Here is a 24,217-nt window from a genome sequence, read left to right as displayed (position 1 = left end):
CTGACAGAAATTATTAACTACATCCCCAGGGAAATGACTATGAGTCAGGGAGCCCCCTACTGAGCTTCAAATTGAGAAGGAAAGATAAATATCTAAATGGACATAGCTAATCTTGCTGAGAAACCTGAATGTTGCACAGTATTTTAAATGAGTGTCATGAGGAACCATCATCTGTAGAAGAGACAGCCAACCTTACAATGTGAAGTGTTACTTTAAGTAACATCAGGGACTGTGTTTATGGCTTCCATCTTAAAACAACTGACTCGTGAGCTTGGAGGGCTGCAATGGTGTGAGTGCAATTTTAGATCATACTCCCTTTTTGACATTAGACATTCTAACCTTTCCAAGTGGTTTTGTACAGTTTCGCTCAAGGAGAATTGAGGTCTTTGGACAATATAATGGGAAAAGGTGCCTGGATGCTGTGGGAGACAGACGACAGTGTGTGCCCACGGAGGTCTGTGAAGATGCTGAGGATGACTGTGGCAATGATTTTAAATGTGGTACAGGTAATCCTTGCACTCCTACTGCTCATTGTGGGTTTCTGTGTGAACTCATGGGTGAAAAGAAAGATGCTTCATATTTCCAAGTGTGAAAGGCGACCCCAAATGGGCCATCAATATACGATCCTGTACAAAAACGTCAAGTGTCCCCTTCAGCATTAAATTGCATAAGATAACTTCAGAAAGAGAGAGAAAATGTGGCATTAGACAAACAGTATCTTTCCTGATTTTGATTGCAGGCAGGTGCATAAAGAGGCGACTTCTGTGTAATGGCGATAATGACTGCGGAGACTTTTCTGATGAGGATGATTGTGCAGAGGATCCCCGTCCCCCTTGTCACACAAAAGTGGTGGAAGAGTCTGAGATGGCACGCACAGCAGGCAATGGGTCAGTACATTCCACTTGAATGTTCTCGAGGAAGATGAGTGAAAATGATCTCCATCTCTCCTGCCGTGGTAGAGGATTTGCCCTGGTAGGAAGAGTAGCGTGTGGGTCCATATTCTGGTTGAATTACATTTGAGCTTGAAAGAACGTAAGTGCTGAATAAGTATTTCAAGATAATTTGGACAAACTGCTTAACCTCAATAGGTGTCTATAGAATGGACTAGACTATCAAGATATTAGGTGATTACTTCCAAGTCTAGTAGAAGATGAAATGCCTCATTTATGAACATCTGGAAGACCAGACCACAGCAATGTTGAAATGACATGTCAGCATTTGAAATTGTTCTGGTAATTCCACTCAAATGTTTGAATTGCCAGGAAGACTACATTCCATTGGAACTTCTCCTGGATCTAGACCTGGTTATAAGTTCTCAGGAGGTTCCAACATTCTGGAGTTGACCCAAGAGGCATAGGACAGACAAAGCAATTCTGATGCTAGCGGGTGATGGTGTTCAGACTATGGTTCTCATTAGAGAACTGAAGTCTTGTTCATTTCCCATGCAAAACATAGGGGCTCTGGCCAGGTAAGCTCCAACGAAAACTCTTAGACAGTTAGAACTCAGAGTTATACAGAATAGAGACCATTTACAGAGATCTGTGCTTCCAGAGTTGTGAAAATAGCACAGGCTGGAGGTGCTATTCTGTTCCGTTCTGTTCCATAGTCAGAGCACATTCCACAGATGTCCATGGCATAGTCTCCATTAGTTGTTCTGAGCTGGAAAGATAGTTTGGGTGGATTTGTTAGCAAACTGTCCCTAACAGAGACGTAGCTATTCAGCCATCCAGTAGTATATTAACAAAGATGGCACGAGGCCTTGAATGCAATGTGTCTCTTCATTCTCGCAATCTCAGTGCCTGGCTCATAGTAGGTGCTTAACAAACACTGGTGGGTGGATAAATAGGTGAATTAATTAACTAACAAAAATAAGTGCTTTCTAAAATAGTGTCAGTTGACATCAGGTAAAACTGAAACTGGGTCCTGAGGTAGAAATTCAGGTTCAGGACGCCAGTCCTGGGAAGAAGAATTGGGACAGGAAAGAAGAGGGGGATGATGTAAGAGTAAAGCTGAAGAGGGACTAAGGTAGTGGTTCTCAACAAGAGGTGGTTCCTGCCCCGCCGGGGGACATTTGGCGATGTCTGCAGACCATTGTGATGGTCACAGTTGTGGGGTGTAGGAATGAGTGGCTTGGAGAAGTGAGGAAGCATGCCGACATTCAGCGGGTTGAGGCCTTGCAATGCACACGACAACCAGACCCCAAACGTCAGAAGTACTGATGTTGAGGAACCTTATACTAAGGAACGACACAGTTCCTAAGGTAAAACTTCTGTAAAAATGGAGATATCTTCTCTCTCTGAGACAGACCACACTTCCACTTCTTCAGTTGCATGAGAAAAAAATTCCAGGATACCAAGAGTCAGGCACCAGATAGAGTATTTCATACACCTTTTATTCACTTTATAAATATTGTCCAAGCAGCATTCAAATAATATCCACAGTGCTGTTGGCCCTAAGCCTAAAGGTAGGAATCTTGAATCAAATAGGTGGTCTTGACGCCAAACTTAGCAGGTCTTAATAGTTGGCGGAAATGGTATAGGAGTTGTCCAAAACCTTTTAACCAGATTACAGCAGTTCTTCTTGCTGCTTTCCTCACGAAGAGACTATGAGTCCATGGCAAAAGCCCATTATTACTTTATTTTGCTTTATTTGGGATCCAAGAAACAGTTTTCTTCCTAATCTAAATAAAAGGGCTTGAGGCAAGAAATTACATATGTTATATATTCTCACTTAATGCAAATTTACATCTTGTCTTATAGAAAAAAGATACAGAAATCTTAGCCCATTTAGCTCAAAAACAATTATTCATAATGTATTGGTTTCCTTTGTTCAGAGAAAAGAAAATTTATTATATAGCATTTGCCAGGGAATTTCATTTTGAAGCATCCCAGAGAGCTGGCTAAGGTTCTTTAATACCTCATGCTTCATTGGTTGGTGATAGGGAACATCACAGGGCTGTGTCTTCAGGAATAGGGGAGCTGGTGGAGCCCGTTATGGGAAAAGGTCAGCCTCAGAGGTGGAAAAGGAGGCCTTAACAGACTCAATCACCAACATTTTTTATTAAATTCCCCATTACCGTGAGCCATAACCTATAACCAATTTAGCCTCCATGAAAACCTATTGTTCTCTGACAGTTTTCATTTGCCTAATACTTTGAGCTTTCCAAAATCTTTTTGCACATTCATTCCTTCTTTGTAGATTTTCATAATAATCCTGTGAGATAGTTTGGGGAGATATTATATTTATTTTACAGAAAAGAACTGAGTGAAATAAGGCCATTTGGCTCATTAGTTTCTAGCCGATCTAAAACTGAAGTTTCTTTGACGTCCATAAGCCTTTATTTTCTCCTCCAGGCTGCTTACCTTTTCCTTCTGCCACATACCCATTCCTACCACATCACCTTTCCCACCTCACTACAAAGCCCATGAGTCGACACGCTAACGTCAAAGCAAAACTAACTTTAGAAAGTGAAACTCAAGTAATACGTATCACCCAATATCTGAGTTAGGAGCATAGAAGACTAGTATAAATCAACAATTAATATTTAAGAAGAGGTTTCAAAATAACATGCTTTATTATATTTATGGTATTCTTCAATACCATTAATATTACAGATTTATTTACTGTCCATCTCCATTACTCTTATACGGGGCGATGGGATTATGTTGAAATAGAGGTGACAGACGTAGACATCCTAACCATTAACAACATGCCTATAAAGTGCTTCTACACCATCCAACCTGGAAAACCTCAACAAGTCTTATCAGCAGTCACATCCACTCAGATTCTTTTACACATGAAAGTCACAAGTACTCATTATAATTAATTTATACTATTTTCATTTGAAGGACTCTCATTTAAATTCTTAGTTAGGAGAATTCACTTATATCACAAATGCTTCAGTCTCTATCTTGCAGGCATCTGAGATTCTCCAGAAGTGTTTAGGGAAATCTCCAACTCATCTTGCATTCATTGAAAAAATATAAATCTGAACCAGCTGCAAATGATGTACAATATGCAAGGAATTACTATTTTTTGTGTGATCTAAGCATAACACCACTTCTGTGGAGGGAACTTTTCTCTTCATTTCACCTGGTAAATTGGAACTGCCTGTGGTTCTAGATGCAGGTGTGAAAACAGGCATCTCTAAGTGCTGCCAAACAACACATGTTTTTTATTTCCCAGGCAATGACATTTGATCCATCCATGAGAAGTTTTCATGTTTCTTGGCAGAAAAAAATTCTGGCTCATTCTAGACCAGACTGGCTGTCTCTGTAATAGTGGAACCAAGTCAAAAGTTTTTAAACATTTCTTCCTTGGTTGTGCTTTAGACTGTGGATCGGCTTTATTGTGACTTTCCAGATGGATCCAGCCAACTGGTCAATTTGCTGATCTGTGAGACAATAACCTTCAGACTGGGGTATGCAAAAAGACTTTCCAAGGAAGGGAGCTAGGTATGTTTTAAGATAATACTTTCCTCAACTATTAGTTACTTATTAATCTATTTCACTCATAGTAAATCTTCAATTGCATATACACATATTTTTCATAAAATTGATAAGCTTGATGACTCACTGGCATTCAAGTTGTCAAGCCCATTTTCCTCTCTCACCCCCTCTTTTACCATCATCTAACACTTTCCAAAAGAAGAGAACACCCCTGAATCATCTCACATTTTACAATGGAGTGGAAAAACCAAGAAACAACTCCAAATGTTCATAAGTCAGATGGTCTCCAATTCTTTTTATTAACAACATTAAAGATGTCCTAATCAATTATCAGATAACAGACTATAAAAATAATTTTTGATGAAAAACTAGCATATATTTTTGGGGACATAAAATTCAGAAGGTCAAAGAACTGTGTGACATTGCTATGACAAAATTTGTTCTATTCTTATGTACTTATTTATGTGAGTCAGCATTTACTTCTATAAAAATGGAAAGTACGAATAAATTTGGTACTGAACCCTGTCTTTTTCTAGAAAAGCAATAAGTAATATTCATCCATGGATGCAGGAACTCATCAATTAATTAAAAAGAAGCCCCAATCATTTCGTTGAGAGACATCTTTCACTAAAATTTCACTTATGCTTATTAACAATTTTTTAATGTGCAATATCCTTATGTACTACTAAAAATAATTATAACTCAATCCAGGGGAATTTTTTACATACTAGGACCCTATAGTTAAAGGATATTTAATATTTTTAAAATTTAAATTAATACCTTTTTGGTACAGATAACTATCAAAGTTGATCAATTAAAACTTCCAAGCATAAAATGAAATTACATTAAGTTAAAATTCTATGGTGAAAATGGAATACAAATATGAATTTAAGAATAAAAGGAGTGTATGGGTTTATGCTAAATCTCTATCTTCTGCTCATTTTGGTGTGAACTTAAAACTGCTCTAAAAAATAGTCTATTAAAAAAAAGTACTATAAAATGTCCAGCTGTTAAAGAAATATAAATATTGTAGTGACCATCACTATAGCATTTATATTCCACTGGATTTATTTATTTGTTTGTTTGTTTGTTTGTTTTTAAGTTTATTGGGGTGACAATGGTTAGTAAAGTTACATAGGTTTCAAGTGTACAATTCTGTAATACATCATCTATATATCACATTGTGTGTTCACCACCCAGAGTCAGTTCTCCTTCCATCACCATATATTTGATCCCATTTACCCTCATCTACCACCCTTATACCCCCTTACTCTCCGGTAACCACTAAACTATCTATCGTCTGTGTCTATGAGTTTTTGTGTCTTTATTTGTTTGTCTTGTTTCTTTGTTGCTTTCAGTTTTATATCACACATATCAGTGAAATCATATGGTTCTTGACTTTTTCTCTCTGACTTAGCATAATAATCTCAAGATCCATCCTTGTTGTAAATGGCACTACTTCATCTTTTCTTATGGTAGAATAGTATTCCATTATGTATATATACCACATCTTTACCCAATCATCTACTGAAGGACATTTAAGTTTTTTCCGTGTCTTGGCCACCGTAAATAAAGCTGCAATGAACATCGGAGCACATATATCTTTACGGATAAATGTTTTCAGATTTTGGGGGTACATACACAGGAGAGGGATTGCTGGGTCACATGGTAATTCTAGTCTTGATTTTCTGAGGAACCTCCACACTGCCTTCCATAGTGTCTGCACCAGTCTGCATTCCCACCAAGAGTGTATGAGGGTTCCTTTTTCTCCACACCCTCTCCAACACTTGTGCTGGAGAAAAAGGATTTATTTTGAAAAGAGGCAAAATAATTATATTTTAAAATGTAAATATGTACAGCATGCTGGGAAATTATATCCTTTGCAACTACTTAAACTTAAGATGGAAAATTTTAAATGTCAAATTAATACTGTGCAGGGAGGCTTAGTTTATCAAAATTTTCTATAGAAGAAACAAACTGAAAATCTGAAGACTACTACCTGAAAACATGCCATTCACATTTTCACCTCCAGGCTTTTGTACACACTGTGCCTCCTCCCCCTTGAGCCCCATCCTTCAAAACAAATCAAATCCTTCTTTTTTTAAAACTCTTTTTTATGAGCCTGCCATGGGGATCTCTTCTTCTTGGGAACCTGCACAGCACTTAACTAAACTACTCATTTGGCATGTGCATGTTTGTCCTTGGACTACTTGTTTTCAAATTGGTGGTTGTGTGTCTAACTCCCTACATGGAATATGATTTTCATGAGATCAAAAACTGTGTATTAACTCTTTTAATAGTAACCAATGTTTATAACAAATACTACACTACACATAGATACAGTAGTCACCTAAGAGTTAACCATCATTATAAACAAAGATTAATGTCATTACTCAAGGAAAGTGAAGAGGTAGAGGGTCTCTGTTAATGTAGATATATGGAGGACAAGTTCACTATGGAATAAAGAAAATGTGCTTGAGTTCTTGTTTAACAAACAAACGCAGATCGTTTGTTTCTAGTATTCTATGTCTTTGCATCAAAATTTTAGTAATACAAATACATATATATATATGTATATATATATATATATATATATATATATATATATATATATATATATATATAGCTCACATATCTATAGACACAGGGATGGGTGAAGAATTAAAGCAAAATTTTAATCTGTCATGAGGGATAAGGTATTTAAGAAAGTAAACCAGATCTATAATGTTTCTTTTTCTCTCTCTTTCTTATTCAGGTTAGTAGGTCTAATTCTTGGCCCTATACTAGAATTTCAGGGCCACGGCATTTTTCATGAAAGGTATTTTTGGTGGGGCAAGAAGTGAGAAGTGGTTCATTTTAACTATACAGTCAACCTTGAGCAAGATAGTCTTGAACCAGTTTCTTAACTTGCCTTCCACTAAAGTTGAGCTATAATGTACACTTTCTTTGTAAATTCAAAGCTTATTAAGAATGTGCTGCTTATATGAAGATGTTGTTTTGAACTAACCCACTGGCAATAGGATACCCTTTTAATTATTTTTCTTGCATTAGCAATGGTTTTATAGTAAGCCCTCCATACCCTTTGACAAATTGCTCTTGAAACCAACATCTGAATTTGTAATCCAGCTCATGGGAGTTAGGAATGTGGTCTAGAGCAATAGAAGAGTTTATGCTTTTGTGCCAAGCTAAGTTATAGATGTGAGGATCAAACTTCCATTTTGGTCTCCCTGGCCTGCGGCCATTTATTCCAGATACAGTCTAGACAGCAATGACTATTCCTTCAGTTAACAACAGTGATCTTCACAGAGGTGAACTTCACAATAGAACGAAGTGCTTTTTGTTCAAATATTGGTTTTAGGCTTACAAATCAAACTTAACTTCTTTTAAGCTATCTAAGATTCCTATTTCTGAATTAAATCTTGCCAAATACAAATCTTTTGCTGTAGAACTTTAAAGAAGCCTTTGCTGGGATACTGAAATTGGGGTGCGCCTCTTGGAAACAAAGGACTAATTTAAGCTTGGAGGGAATGAAGTTCTTGACAGGCAATGAGACAACTGGAGAACAAGGCTTAAGTTTAAAGGGAATGAGGATTATATTCCCCAAATTGACTTTCGTGGCCATCTTGTGGTTACGGATTGTGGTTTCTAATCCCCTCACCTTCCCCCTTATCCCCACCCCCGCTCCCATTTAGCAACCTTCAGTTTTTCCTCTATGTCTCTGAGACTGTTTCTGATTAGCTCATTCATTTATTCTTTTCTTTAGACTCCACATATAAGTGAGATCTTACGGTATTTGTCTTTCTCTGTCTGACTTATGTCACTTAGCATAATGTTCTCCAGGTCCATCCATATTGTTGTAAATGGTAAGATTTTATTCTTCTTTATGGATGAGTAATACTCCATTGTATAAATGTACCACAGTTTCTTAATCCAGTCATCTACCGATGGGCATTTCAGGTGTTTCCATGTCTTGGCTATTGTGTACAGTGCTGCAATAAACACAGGGGTGCATAAATTTTTTTGAATTAGAGTTTTGGATTTCTCCAGATATATACCTAGGAGTGGAATTGCTGGATCATAAGGTACCTGTCTCATTAGGGAGACCACCTCAGGGATGATGTAGATGCCTGATCACTGCATTGTACACCTGAAGCTGAACAATAATGAATGTCAACTACAATTTTCTTTATACATACATATATATATACACACATACATATATATGTATATGTATATATATGTGTGTGTATATATATATATATATATATATATATATATATATATATAGTTACAAGAAGCAGAGTACAGCATTAGGAATAGAGACAATGGAAATGTAATGGTTGTGTGCGATGTCAGAGGGGTAGTGGATCCCCATCAGGAGGGAGGTTGTCACTGTGTGAGGGGTATAAATGATAAATGTCTATTACATTGTTTTGTGCACCTGAAACTAATAATTAGAAAAAATGTTAAAAAATAAATAAATAAAGAGAATGAGTAAAGAGCCCTAGTGTTGATTCATAGATTAAAAATTGCATGCATATGTTATACTGTACCCCTGAGGTGCTCTGTTCTCAAATAATTTAAATAGGTGGTTCTGTGTTTCCTCGAAAATAAAACCTAACCAGAAAATAAGCCCTAGCATGATTTTTCAGGAGGACATCCCCTGAACATAAGCCCTAATGCATCTTTTGGAGCAAACCTTAATATAAGACCCGGTCTTATTTTTGGGGAAACACGGTATTACAGCATTAACTTTTAGTTCATGAAGGGAGGTTAGCTAAAAGTTACAGCAATGGAGTTAAAACTGTAGGAGCCAGGTGGGCTCTTAATCTTTACTTGCTGCATTTCTTTCATTGTGCTCTCAACAGTCCTAGTTGTCTAAAAGAATTTATAAGGACTCCATAAGGTGTGCTTTCTGCCAGAGACACAGAACAGAGGTGAACAGGCTGTTGCTTCTGTTCCTGAATATGTCACACACACTTTGGGTGATGGGGACATGAGCCGAAGCTCTCTCTCTCCCCACCTAGAGAGCTGCCTTGCACTAGCTCCTGCTATCTCCCTACCTGATGCTCCTCTGCTCATTCTCAGGATCAATATCTTAGGGATGGTTCCCCTCACCACACCTTTTGACAATGAGTACTACAATGGACTCTGTGACCGCGTTCGGGATGGCAACACCTTGACCTACTACAGAAGACCCTGGAATGTGGCTACTCTAGCCTTTGAGGTAAGTCTCCTCAGAAGAAAACGTATGGTTCTGCTTTTAGTTAAAAGCTTTTGAGATAAGTTTAATACTAAATAATGTGAAAACTTCAGTAAAATAAAACTGTAATTTGTAAATAAGATTGACTTAAAGAAGAGGATGTATAACCTGGATCTCTTTAGAAAATATACAGTAGTCTACAATCAACCCTCAGTGACCTGCATCTAGTGATAGAGTTTGGGCAAATACCTAGACTCTATAAAAAGAATCATCTAAGGTCCTGATAAAACTAAAAATTAAATTAGTGCTGATTTAAAAATTGAGAACACTTCTGTGCTATTTAAGCTCAGTTTTTGCTAGCCTACCAATGAAATCTTGATGTTTGTTTTTCTTCAATATTCCCCTTTGTAAAGCCTGCTTGACTAATGTGAGTGTCTATTTTCATTTACCTCAAACTGCTCTAGCTCTTGTGAAACTATTTCTTCAAGTGATTTTTACTCTACATAAGTCCACCCTAAACTTACCACCTTTCTGAAAGTCACCTGAATCCTCTAAAACCATCCAAAAACAGGACCCCATTTAAAAAATTAATATTTATCACCTTTACAGATAACTTCTTTGGTCTAAGCAAGATATAATAAAAAATAATAATTAGCTTATAAACAAGGAGCTAAAATATTCTGTTTCTTTAAATAGTCCCACTGGGGACAAAGTCCTTTATTATTGTTGCCACTCCCACCAATTTGCAAAACATATATACTTTTAAATAAGTGTAGTTATTATTCCTCCTATTTCTAACAACATTATAAATCAATACCTACCCATTGCACCCTGAAGTGGTCCTGTGCCTCGATGGATTCTAAAAATTTTAATGACTGAACAATTTGACTGGCATTTTTCTTGCATGTAATATTTTTTTGTCAAGTTTTTTTTGTATTTTCATAGAATCACTTCCCTACAAATCTCAGGGAACGTTTTAGATTATTGATCTTTCTGCATCATGCTTGGTTCACCCACCTTCTTTAAGCATATTTTTTTAAGGGGAAAATAATATTCTTTCTAGAAAGTATTGCACATGTTCTACTTTCTTAAAAAGAAGAGACCAAAGATAAGGTGACCTTTGTCATTGCTTGTGGAAGAATGCTTGTCGTTGTGTTGCTTTATTTTGTTTTGAGTTCTCAGGTCTACAGCATACAGTTTTCCTATCTTTGTCACTGTAACCAGACTCTTAGCTTCTGTATAAATGTAGTGACTTGCAAGGGCTGGAGTTGCCCAGGACTGATCTTGAAGCTACATTTGGAGACTAGGGACACTGTTTTCCCTTACCTACAACCTTGAAAACTTCCTCAGTCAGAATGTTTTGGATTTTACAAAGATGATGCTGTACTTTCCATATACAGGGCGTGCCAAATATATATATATATACACATTTTAAGATAACATCTCTTAAAATGTGTATGCATTTTTTTGTCATGCCCTGTGTATTACTTACAAACCCAGTGGCGTTAGGAGCAGCATCCCATAATCAAACACATTAATATTTCTGCAGCAGAGCTAACCCATGTTCACACAAAGTGGGAGAAATGAAGACTATAAATAACTATTTATCAGTTCACATCAGATCTACCTCCAAATGATTTTTGGCATCAAGCTTATAAAAAAAAAAGCAGATAACGATTGTAGACCTGAATATTTACTTGGTGCCATCTGAGAAACAGTGCTTGATGGAATTGGCTTAAGGCTTGCTAAAGTCCCCAAATCAACTCCTTGGTGCTATTACTGATGGTACTCCTCTTATTCTAATCTGTTATGGTTTTGGAAAGTAAGTAGCCAAACTTGTTGCCACTCAATAAGTATTAGTCATTATCATTAGCTATATTGGATCTGCATATTAAATTAAATACATTTTTACTAGCATCTACTATGTGCCAGAACATTTACTAAATGGGGACATTATAGTGACATGTGGATAAGACAGATGTGGTCCCTGACTTCTTGGAGTTTATCATCTGATGGCCTATTAAATAAGCAATTATCAAATGGAATTGATGTTCATTTTGTTTTATTTTAAAAGAAGAGCCATGAGAGCTTGTAGAAAATGGATTTGTTAGTCTGTGGGATCAGGAAAGGCCTCCCTGATATTTAAGCTATGACTTGAAATAGTATGAATTAACCAGGGCAAGGGGTATAGTATGTATATGAGAGAGAGAGAGAGAGAGAGAGAGAGAGAGAGAGAGAGAGAGAGAGAGAGAATGTATATGTGTATGAGTGTGTTTAATGTTTGTGTTATGAGAGGATGGGGGCGTGCTAGAGAACAGTCCAGAAAGTATAAAAGGGCCCTGTGGTGGGACGAAGCATAAGCTGTGGATGTAGAAAAGTGGCTGAAGGCTTGAGTATAGTAAGGAGAGGTTAACTTGGAATAACTCTAGTTTAGACTTTATCTTAAGTCAGTGGGAAGATTTTGAAAGATTTTAAACAGGGAAATGGCATGGTTAGGTTACTCTTCCCCATTACATTGAGCACTTTTCCCAGCATGCCTTGCTTTAAAGAAAATTATATACATTTTTAGTCTTTTCCATTAGGAAAAGTTTAGGTTCTCTGTCTTAGTCTGTTCTGGTGCTATAACAAAATATCCGAGACCAGCTAACTTAGAAATAATGGAAATTTATTTCTCACAGTCTGAGGCTGGAAGTCTGAGATAAGAGTATTAGCCTGGTCATGTCAGGACTCTCTTCTAGGCTGCAGACTTCTCGTTGTGTTCTCACATAATGGGAAGGGCTCGTGAGCTCTGTGAGGTTACTTTTAATAGAGCTCTAATTCCATTCATGAAGACTCCTTCCTAAGTTCCCACCTCCTAATACCATTACATTGGTGTAGGAATTTAACATGGATTTTGGGGGGACATAAACATTCAGACCATAGCATTCCCTATGCAGAATAATCATCCAGTGCATGCTGGTGAATCCAATCTATGCCACCAACTGAAGAGATGAGTGTCTTCTTCCTAGATAAGAATTGTAACCTCTTTCAGAGGACCTCCGGAAAGAGCTTAACTATTGAGATTAACAACCTTCCCTTTGATACTTGACAATAGCCAATTTGGTAAAGAATGTTTTAATTGAAAATTTTAATTTTTTTAACTAGGTTGTTTAGTTCTGGGTTTGTTGTTGTTGTTGTTGTTGTTGTTTTCCATGCAAAAATGAATATGGAAAAAAAATGAGAAAGTCCAAACAGCACAACAGGTTACGCAAGGAAAAATACTCCTATTCCACATTCCCATTTCACAGTTCCCCTTCTCAAGGGCAAATACTCTGTGATTTGACTATATTTCCAGTAATTTTCCATGTACATAAAAGCGTCTATCTATCTATCTATCTATGTATCTATCTATCTATCTATCTATCTATCTATCTATCTATCTATCTATCTATCTACCTGTCTATCTATTTTTACAGGCAGTAGAGTATAAAGGTTAAGTTCTGGCCTTTCTACTTAAATTAATTAACATGTGTAAAATAACATGTGTAAATTAATTCTACTTAAATTAATTAACAAGTATAAAATAACATGTGTAAAACCTGGCTGATAAGCCATTAGTAAGGATTAGCTTTATAACTTTCTTTCTTTCTTTCTTTCTTCCTTCCTTCCTTCCTTCCTTCCTTCCTTCCTTCCTTCCTTCCTTCCTTCCTTCCTTTCTTTCTTTCTTTCTTTGTTTCTTTTTTTTTCCTACATGTAGGAGTATATAATGCATCTGTTATGCGACTGGTTTCTTAATTATTAATATATTAACTTTTTGAAACTTGCTATGTTCTAAGCCCTTTACGTGCATTATCTTACAACCACATTGGGAGTAGGTGTTCTGAGTATCCCTCTTTTACCAACTAGAAATCAGACTAGGCATAGAGAGGTTATTGCGTAATGTCCTCCAAGTCATGGAGCCTGTATTTGAACCCCGGCAGTCTTCATTTCAGTGCCTTCACTTAACTCCTTTGCTTTATTGCCTTCCAAATAACTGTGGGGTCTTTTTCGGTGTTTATTTTGGGTGGTTTTTTTAATGCTTTTTTAAACAATACTTTGTTATTATCTTTTAGACAAGAGTCGACAAAAATTTCAAAACTGAGCATTATGAAGAACAAGTTGAAGCATTCAAAACTATCATGCAAGAGACGACATCAAAGTTTAATGCAGATATATCTCTAAAATTCACACCTACTGAAAGATATAAGTGTGAAGATAAACCTGAAACACAGGATAATGAGACAAATACTTGTAAATTAAATTTTGAGGGTAAATTTCGATTTACATATTCCAAAGATGAACTTTACCAACTGTTCTTGACACATTCTTCTAAGAAGGTAAGACCAAATACTTCATATAGAGTATAAAGGTTTTCAAACTAACCAAAGTCACTCTTTTAAGTTTGTGTTTAGAGCAGATTGAGCTTAGAAGAGGGAGAAAAATTTAATACTCAACAAATCCTCTGATATGTAGCCAGAAGATCAGGAAGAAGAATGGTAACTGGAACAAAGTCCCATATATGATCTTTAGGGCTAGTAAGGAGTGAGAATGTTGGTGGTAGTGAACAGAGAACAAGCATCTTAAGAATTCAGAACATACTTTTTGACTAAGATTATGGTAACAGACTGTTCAATTTATCCTATCTTCAGAATTGCAATGAAGAATCATGCTGAGTAACTTTGGTAATTCATTGCAATGCCTTAGGATGATGGCTATTTACTTACTACAAAGTGGGTCTCTAAAGTAATGATGCCATGAAATGTACACATTGCATATGAAGTTGGTCTGCTTACTTTGTAATCATATCTTTAATTTGAGACTTTGAAAGTGTGTTTGTTTTTTAGTATTTAAACCAGATTTAGAAGTTTGTTTCATCACCTTTGGAATAAATACGGAATATAGTTTCTGTAATCATCATAATGCCGGTAAAATGATCATTCTTCCTTTTCTGATATCACAGTCACCTATATAGATACCGTTCTCCCATTTTAAAAATATAATAATTCACTTAGTACTCATGATACCAGTTTTATAATTGTTTTATGGGTCTGTACATTGCCTATGTATTCACATGAATACACACATAAGTGTGCACTTGAAAAATTCTTTAAATCATCCAACAAATATTTAATTGTGGACTTACTATGTGGTCAGGAACTGCTCCAGGTGTTTAGAACCCATCTGTGGACCAAACTCATGGACCTGGATGGTCAGCTGGGGAAGATAGACAGAAATAGTAAACATAATAGCAAAAAAATTGAAGCTATGTAGTACTTAGGAAGTAATAAGTGCTTTGGAAGAAAACGAAATATAGAGTAACATGAGGGAAATCAAGAGTGCTGGGCCGATGGCAGTATTAAAAAGGGAGCTCAGGATAGACTTCATTGAAAAGATGAGATATGGCACTATTTGAAAGAGACAAGATAGCCAAATAGTTATAGTTGGGATGATATATCTGGCAGAAGAAAGTTTTAGAGGCAAATCTCTAAGAATGGAGAGATTTGTACCATTGTTTTATTTCATTCAAGATGGAAACGTACCTGCCCATTGGGCCAAAGTGAACCAGACAAGGCTGGAGTTCACCTTGAACCAGAGAGTGTAAAGGGACTCACAGCTTATTCTGAGAGTTTCCTTTTTCTCTGAGTGACATGAGAGGTCACTGAACTCTTTAATCTTCTACTTTTAATAGAAGATTGACATACCCTAATATATTTTAAATGATTGCTCTGAGCACTTTATTGAGGAGAGATTAAGGGATTTAAGAGCAAAAGCAAGAAGGTTTGTTAAAAATTATTACAGGAGTCCAGGTGACAGATGATGGTAGTTCAGGCAGGACAGTTGTAGAGTCAAACATGATGCCAAGATTTTGGGCCTGAGCAACTGGAAGGATGAATTTGCTATCAATTGAGGTGAAAAAAACTTCAGATAGAACAAGTCTGGAGAAGAACACCATTGGTTAAGTTTTAGTTAGATTAAGGATGAGATGTCTATTAGACTCCCAATGGGGGTGTGAAATATGGAGTTGGTATTATGATTCTGGAGTTTAGGAAAGAGGTCTGGGCTTGAGCTATAAATTTGGGAGTTTTGATATATAGATGGTGCTTAAAGTCATAGGGCTTGGTAAGGCAACTAACAGAGTTAATGTAGATAGATTTTTAAAAAATCAAAGACTAAACACAAGAATTTCAAATGTGGCCAGTGTAATACCCTATAACCTTGCTACTCAAAGTGCGGTCCATGGACCAGCAGCAATTACATCACTGGGAATCTAGAACTTCAGACTCTACCCCTGACCTACTGAAACAGAATTGCATTTTAACAATATTCTCTAGGTAATTTGTTCGCACTTTACAGTTTGAGAAGAACTGCCCTAAAAGACAAGAAAAGAAACACTATCGAGGAAAAAGAAGTGATGAACTGTGTCAAGTGTACTAATACGTATGTCAAAGAAGATGAGGACTAAGAAGCCATCACTGGCTTTAGCATTTTGAAGATCATTCATGACCCCAACATGAGAAGCTTTGTTGGAATTGTGAGGGCAGCAGTGTGGCTGAATTACATTTAAGAGAAACTGGGAAGAAAAGAATCAGAAACAGCCAGTATAGAAAATTCTTTAAAGGAATTTTGCTTCTAACAAAGACAAGAATGTAGCAAATGGTTGTACAAGTGAGGTCAAGAAATGTTTTTTTCAATCCTTTTAAGATGCAAGAAACAACAGTATGTTTGAATGGGAATGATCTAAGGTCTACCTCTAAAATAAGTTGAACCAAAGAGCATAACATCTTTCTGACAAGATATATTTCCTAATTTTAGCAATAGTGAAAAGGAATCCAAGTATATTTTGTGCATCTTTGAGATTCCATTATGAATTGTTATGTAAGTCATCAGATGGACAACTCATACGACTTATTATATATGCAGTAATTTCCTTCAGAATTTTTGTTAGAGACTGAATCACCCACTATCATCTGAAGTTAAGTCATGCAGTGTGAACAATTGTGCTTCTAGAACACAAAAAGTTTAGTGTGATGTTCATATACACTGAGATATACCTTAAAAAAATAACAAAATGTTTTCAACTTCCATGCAATCGACATGTGCCAAACACAACTACAGCAGGAGAATCTCGACAGAATCATGTATAAAATCATGGGTGCTAATTATAATTTAGTTTTGGCTGGGACAGTCTATGGCATTGAATCACATAGTTCTTCATCAGTGCCCAGTTTTCTCTTAGAAATTTAAGCCATCAGCTCAGGGAATTTTTAACTGTTGAGCTGTGTGAAGTTGGCTTGAAATTCATGTCTTAAAATATTGTCTGTCACATCTCTGTTATCAAATATTAAGAGGACATAATGGAAGAAACAGGGAGACCTGAGAGTTAGTTATTTTAGCACCAATCGCTGTCACAGACTATTTTTGTCATTTGGGGCAAATAATTTGATACCTTTGGATCAGAGTTTCCTCATTTGAAAAATAAAAAGATTGGACCTCATATACCTGTCTACATTTCCTCCCATTGTTAATGTTTTTAAATCAACTTTGTGAGATATAATTTGCATACAATAAAATACAAAGATTTTAAGCATATAGTTCCATGAGTTTTGACTATGGTATCCACCTGTGTAAGCACCTCCTCAAACAAGATATAGAATATTTCCACGACTTCAGGAAAATTCCCTCATGCCTTTAAGTCTTGTACTGGTGTTTTGTGGACTATTTTTGCATTGATCTTTGGTAAATATGTAAAAGTAGAATTGCTGGTCATAGGGTAGACGTGTGTTTACTTTTATAAGAAACTGCCAAACAGTTCTTCAAAGTGGTTACACCATTTTATATTCCCCTTCCTCCCCCCACAGTAATATATAAGAGAATTCTAGTTGCTGTACATCTTCACAACAGTTGGTACTGATAGTATTTTAAGGTTGACATTCTAGTGGGTTAGAGTGGTATCTTATGGTCACTGCTAAAAAAGGTATTGTCAGTGGAAGTTCTGAATTTTGTGATTTTAAATTTGAAATAATGAGGATAAAATTCACATTTATTTTCTTTTACTCTACAACAAAGGAAAAAATGTTTCTGCATGTGAAAGGAATGGTTGACCTGGGAAGATTTGTGATGAGAAGTCGGGGTGTCATGCTGACGTCAACTTTCTTGGATGATATAAAAGCTCTGCCAGCTACCTATGAAAAGGGAGAATATTTTGCATTTTTGGAAACCTATGGAACCCACTACAGTAGCGCTGGATCTCTAGGAGGACTCTATGAACTAATCTATGTTTTGGATAAAGCTGCCATGAAGGAGAAAGGTATGCCTAGAAATAGAGCTCTGACTCCTATTAACCACATCATTCCTGTTGCTAACCTCTTTCAAAGGTTAAAGGCTTAGGAATATGTTTCTATAACCTGCTTCTTTGAGAAAACTCTCTCCCAGCTCTTCAGCTTCTAAAACCCTATGGAACAGCAAATTAACTTTGACCTCAAACAATATGACTTGGTCATGCAAACTCAGCAACACTACTGAAAAATGAACAAAATTGTATTACAATTTAATATTATCTGGTAGGGCTTCTTTTAGTGAAATCCTATTTAAACGGTGAAAGAAAGTATGAGACCTAATTTACATAACCTATTTCTTATTCAGTAGACTGTATCAATTATATGTATGACAATTATCTTCCAAAGTATTCTTCAGTATTGGAAAGGAAATATTGTACTAAATTTTCTCTTAGGGAGAAGGAAAGAAGCAATGTTAACATCGTACAAGTTGATCACGTTAAAACAAGGGTGAAAAATTAGTTTTACCTTGTATGATGACAATTCTAATCATACGGTGGTAGTTGAATTGGGTCCATGTTGAGTAGGTTTCTGACCATGGAAAGAAGGCCATGTTTAATCATCAATGTCTGCCATGGGTACCAGACAGGCGTATGTGCTACACAATTGCCATTCTGGCCTAAAGGCTTTACCTAAACATTTCAAGAATAAAGTAGGTGGAAAGGGACTATGTTAATAAGTTTTAAATATTTATTTTGTGATTATGGCAAATTATAATATTTCTTAAAGAGGTGATAGATATCTTCTCTCTCTGCCCTCAAAGTTTTTGGGTGTGTCTCTTAGGAAGGAAAGTGTTGCCAAAATCACTTCCATAGCTCCTTCCCTGTAACCTCTGGCAATATCAATGAAGAACGGGTTGTAGCTATGATCTTAAAGCCTGGCACTGACCCCACACTTGGTAAACACTCTGTGAATAAAATAAATATGGCATGGCCAGTACCAGTTGCTCTTGATGCCTCAGTCTAGTCTTAGGCAGGTAGAGGCCTGGCCCAAGAGAGTGGAATACGACGTTGCTTAATTGTTATGCTGCCCATACGGTTATATTCTGCAAGATAGCATAATAAGGTCTCTGAGCTCTGCCTGGTAAACTGTATTGATAGATATCACATGGTTGGGGGTGGAGGCCATATGAGGACTGTGTCTTGAGTAACTTGAAAATCAGAAGAGAAAGGATCAGCAAGGGTGATCAAAGCACAGGGAACCCTTCAGGCTAAGAGTTCTTTGGTGGAAAACTCCATAAGCTGAAATCTTTAATCTTGGATAACTAGGAGCTACCAATTTAAATCTACTTACCTTCTGGTCTTAATAGACAAGCGTCATTAGGTCAGTGCTGGTGTCTTCAAAGAGGAAGTCATCTTTCTCACTTCCAGTGGCAATATCTGAGGACCAAACCATCCTCCATCTTGACTTGGGATGTCCAGACTCTGGACATGGAAAGTTCCACAGCTGAAACAGAGAATCTAAAGTTTATGGGAAATAAACTTTCGTGTTTCTCCGAAAATAAGACCTAGCCGGACAATCAGTTCTAATGTATCTTTTGGAGCAAAAATTAAAACCCAGTATTATATTATATTATATTATATATTATATTATACATATATATTATATATATAATATATATTATATATGTAAAAATATATAATATATATTATATAATATATTATAATATTATATTAGATTATATTATACCCAGTCTCATATTATAGTAAAATAAGACCGGGTCTTATGGTCTTATAATTAATTTTTGCTCCAAAAGACGCATTAGAGCTGATTGTCCTACTAGGTCTTATTTTCAGGGAAACAAGGTAGGTATTTTCATCTTCATCTTCAGAATCAGCGTCCTCATGCTTCTTAGGTTAGAGATCTAGTTTTCTGGATTTCTTGCATTGTCTTTCATTTTTATTCTCCCTCTTTCTTTCCCATGGGGAATTCTACATGATATTTCTCAAGTTTCCACTAATTGTGGATGCACAAAATATATTTGTTGAATAAATGCCCCCAAATCTCTACTTCTAAGTCTTACCATGAAACCCTGGGATTAACTTCTCCTTTTCCTTTTTCATAAAGCATTTTGACTTCCAGGATAAACAACTGCATGGGCATGCACGTGTGTGTGTGTGTGTGTGTGTGTGTGTGTGTGTGTGTGTAATAAATAAGAGCAAACACTGACATAATCAACAAGCTGGGGCTTGGGCAGTTTACTCTTAAAATAAAAGAATCATTCTCTCTTTTAAATCAGAAAATAGACAATAAATTATGTACTTGAGTAAATATTAGGATCTTTCTTGCTAACAACTAGAGCATCCAAGCACCACAATGAGTCAGCTTCCAAGACTGATGTCTACTAAACGGCATACATAGTACTAAAGAAAAATTGTCATATATAAGCCATCTGCCCAAAACAAAGAACTAGCTACCTTAATGACAAGCTGAGTCTTCTGGAGAGGATCAGGAGATGCTGATACATCCTATGACCAAAGTGTGAAGTCAGTACAGAGGAAATGTTGACTAGCCAGGCAGCTCTGTGTTCAAATAACAACTTAGCTAATTAGTCACTGAGTACCATCAGCAGGTTACTTAACTGCTTTGTGATTCTGTAAACTTACCTTTAAAATGAGAATAATAATAGAACTTACCTCAAAAGGTCGTTGCAAGGATTAAATTAGGTAATGCATACAAAATACTTAGAATGATGCCAGGCATATGGTAAGCACTTAATACATGTTAGACATTATCATCTTTCTTCTACCGTGTTTCCCCCAAAATAAGACGCGGTCTTATATTAACTTTTGCTCCAAAAGACGCATTAAGGCTTATGTTCAGGGGATGTCATTCTGAAAAATCATGCTAGGGCTTATTTTCCGGGTAGGTCTTATTTTCAGGGAAATATGGTATGATATTAAGAGGTAAATGAGTTCACTATAACTACCCTAGTCTGACCTATGTTCCTTTTAAACAAGAGGTAAATTATATGTCATTTGCCTTTAAGTTGACAAAGTCAAAAGGAAGTCACTAGATTCTAATATGAGGACAAAGCAAGACAGATATGACGTTGCATTTGAGTTCAATAATAATGTCTAGGAATCCAAGTAAGTATGCTTCTTACAAAACAGCAAAATTGGAATTTATCAATGATGTTGATACACATTGTCTAATAATTTTCAACTAAATACATTCAACAGGTGTTGAACTAAAGGATATAAAGAGATGCCTCGGGTTTGATTTGGACTTATCTGTGAATTTTGGAGCAAAAATCGAAGCAAATATTGATAAAAATGATTGCGTAAAGAGGGGTGAAGGTAAATCTGGTGAGTATGGCCTAACTTATTAGGTTAAAAAAAGGAGGAGTGGGGTAGTCCATGAATATTGCCCTGTCACTATGAGCCCTCTTTATTGCCTACCCTCTTTATAAAAAACAAGACAAAACAAACAAACAAACAAAAAACACCTAGAAGTGCTTAAAAACTATTTCATCTTTACAGTGATTTCCAAACCATTATAAACACAAGTAACTCACGGACATGTATGTATTCACTGGTTTCACCACGATGCGGGTTCGGCGGTGTGCAGCTCTAGGGGATGCCGTTCATACTGCAGTCATTATACATTTGTATATTTATCACAGCAATGGTAGAATACCACTGGTGGAAAAATATCTTGAGAAAAAGTTTCCTTTTCCCCCCCTAATTTTAAGAAGTCTTCCAAATGGGCTAGTGACAGTATTGTGTGTGTCCATTAAGAGAGGAGAAAGCCAAAACCATCTCTCTAACTCAACCTTCCACTTGACTTGAAATCCTAATCCACTTTCACCCAATTGCTCCTGGGGTACGAACTTCCAATTATAAGACAAAGAAGTATTGGGGATATAATGTACAATATGATGATTATAGGTAGTTGACAATGCTTTATATTATATGAGTATTTAAAAGTTGCTAAGAGGATAGATTGTAAAAGTTCTCATCACAAGAAAAATAATTTTGTAATTATATGAGGTGATGTATATTAACTAAGCTTATTGTGGAAATTATTTTGCAGTATATATGTGTGTCAAGTCTTTATGCGGTACATGTTAAATTTATACAATGTTGTATGTCAATTATATCTAGCTAAAACTGAAAAAAAAGAAATCCCTAATCCATCCTTAAGTTAGTGCATAACCTTTTTAAAATATAAATATCTTTAGTATAAATATTACTTCTGTTGTTAATCTTTAGCAGATTTACAAGGATGAGACTGTGCTAGAATTATCAGTTTTTACTCTAAGCAAAAATACCTGAGAGCATTTTCACAAATACAAATGCTTGAGACTCACCTTTAAAGATAGTAGGAAGTAGAAAAGAGGAAAGCCTGATATTTTTTAAAGCATACCAACCACTAACATGTGGCCATGACTGGAAAGCACCGATGAAGTGAAAAGAAAACTGAACTTATCATCAAATGTCATAATTTCAATATTTGGCCTTTAAGCTAACTGTATAATCTTGGGCTAGTCACTCCACTTCTCTGAATCTCCATTGTCTCATCCATAAAAATGAAGAAAGATAAACTAAAATCACCTTGAAATTCCTTTTCATTTCAAAAAGTCTAAAAGATTTGGTTTAGAACTCTCAAAGATTCACAAAAGTTTGTTAAAAGTGGTTTAGTCTGGAGAGAGAGACTGAGAGAAAGAAGGGTAGGAATTTAGGGTAGAAAGAAATTTTGCTTTTCACTTTATTCTTTTCTGTACTCTTTGATTTTGTTATAAAATTATAGCAGTATAAAGCAAACCAATGAAAAATAACTATAAAAGGAAGTCTGCAGCATAGTACGTCTAAAAGTCCTGCTTGGTTCCCATGTGTGCATGTGCCTAAGTGATGAACTTTGAATTATCAATGTATCTCCATCATTGTACCATTTTGATATTTTTTTTTTTTAAAAAAAAAGGTGATTGGCATCTACAATTAACTACTAATAAAAATTGACCTTGGAGATTTGGAGTGAAAAATTTACATAAGTAATATTTATAAGTAAAATTCAGTAAATATACTGGACTATACGAGATTCAAATACAAGTTTGTCAAATGTCACAAAAGCATAAATGCTTGACTTATATCTTCTTTCTTTCCTCAGTAAACATCACCAGTGAGAACCTCATTGATAATGTTATTTCATTCATCAAAGGAGGGACAAAAACATATGCATTTCAATTGAAAGAGAAGCTTCTCAAAGGAGCCAAAATGGTTGATGTGAGTGACTTTGTAAATTGGTCCTCCTCCTTAACTGATGCTCCAATACTCCTAAATCCAAGGGTAAGAAACGTTTATTTTCAAATAGAAGATTTTGTAACTTGTTTATTAAATGTAACTGTTGGTTTAGATGAACAGTTAACTTAATCTGAAAAAGATGTGAGCATTCAAATGCACTCCCTTCTCATCCCTGGTAAGAAACATGGCATACCGTATTTCCCCGAAAATAAGACTTAACCGGAAAATAAACCATACCATGATTTTTCAAGATGCTCATAATATTAGCCGTACTCCGAAAATAAGCCCCAGCTAAGATCGTCGGCCAGACGGACGTATTTAGTATGACCGTTGCAACACACGACGGACGTATTGAATTATAAAATATTAATATTAATATGTAATTACATATAAATAAATATTATTGACATTAATACTTAAAATGAATGATATTATAAATTATAATCAAGTATTTATAAATACCCAAGCGGGCACCTTTGAATGAGAGTTAAACGCCTATGTAAACAGATCAAATCGAGACATTGCCTAATGACCAATCATTAAAATAAAAATAACAACCATTCTATCAACAAACTGCATTTGGTACATATAGTTTAATTAGTTTGCAAGTCTATCCGAAACTTAAATGTACTTAATATTAAACTATATTGTCATTTTTTTTTTTGTATTTGAACAAGTTTCATGATAGACTACCTTTTATTCAAATACAATCATGTCGTCTTTTTTGGAACATCATCATAACTCTCCAGACCCCGAATTCCAGCTTGAATTTCTTGCGACTCCATTTCCTGTAGAACCATTGGCCCCAATCTCTCATGTCCAGCAATAGAGCTCTCCTCAAATGAGCACTTCTTGTCCATGTAGCCTGCTCCTAGTGCTTTGGCAACACAGCTGTCAGTGATTTTATCCCATGAATTCTTCCCCCAAGTCACGACCTCTTGCAGGCTAGGCTTCACAAAGTTTCCACGC

The 24,217-nt window shown here is 36.0% G+C and overlaps 1 protein-coding gene across 1 annotated transcript in view; it reads left to right on the top strand.

Annotated features, from left to right (window-relative positions):
• The window catches only part of C9 (complement C9), a 32,172-nt gene that overhangs the window by 3,375 nt on the left and 4,580 nt on the right, over positions 1–24,217 (top strand). Inside the window, exons 3-9 of the mRNA XM_033111261.1 lie at positions 362–506; positions 740–887; positions 9,537–9,675; positions 13,743–14,006; positions 17,737–17,977; positions 21,188–21,313; positions 23,115–23,293. Coding sequence (XP_032967152.1) covers positions 362–506; positions 740–887; positions 9,537–9,675; positions 13,743–14,006; positions 17,737–17,977; positions 21,188–21,313; positions 23,115–23,293 — 1,242 coding nt within the window. The remainder of the gene's footprint in view (positions 1–361; positions 507–739; positions 888–9,536; positions 9,676–13,742; positions 14,007–17,736; positions 17,978–21,187; positions 21,314–23,114; positions 23,294–24,217) is intronic.

This window comes from Rhinolophus ferrumequinum, chromosome 7 (genome assembly GCF_004115265.2).
Source record: "Rhinolophus ferrumequinum isolate MPI-CBG mRhiFer1 chromosome 7, mRhiFer1_v1.p, whole genome shotgun sequence".
Taxonomy (NCBI): Eukaryota; Metazoa; Chordata; class Mammalia; order Chiroptera; family Rhinolophidae; genus Rhinolophus; species Rhinolophus ferrumequinum.
Note: the sequence above shows the minus strand (reverse complement) of the source record. Positions and strands in the feature narration are given on the sequence as shown.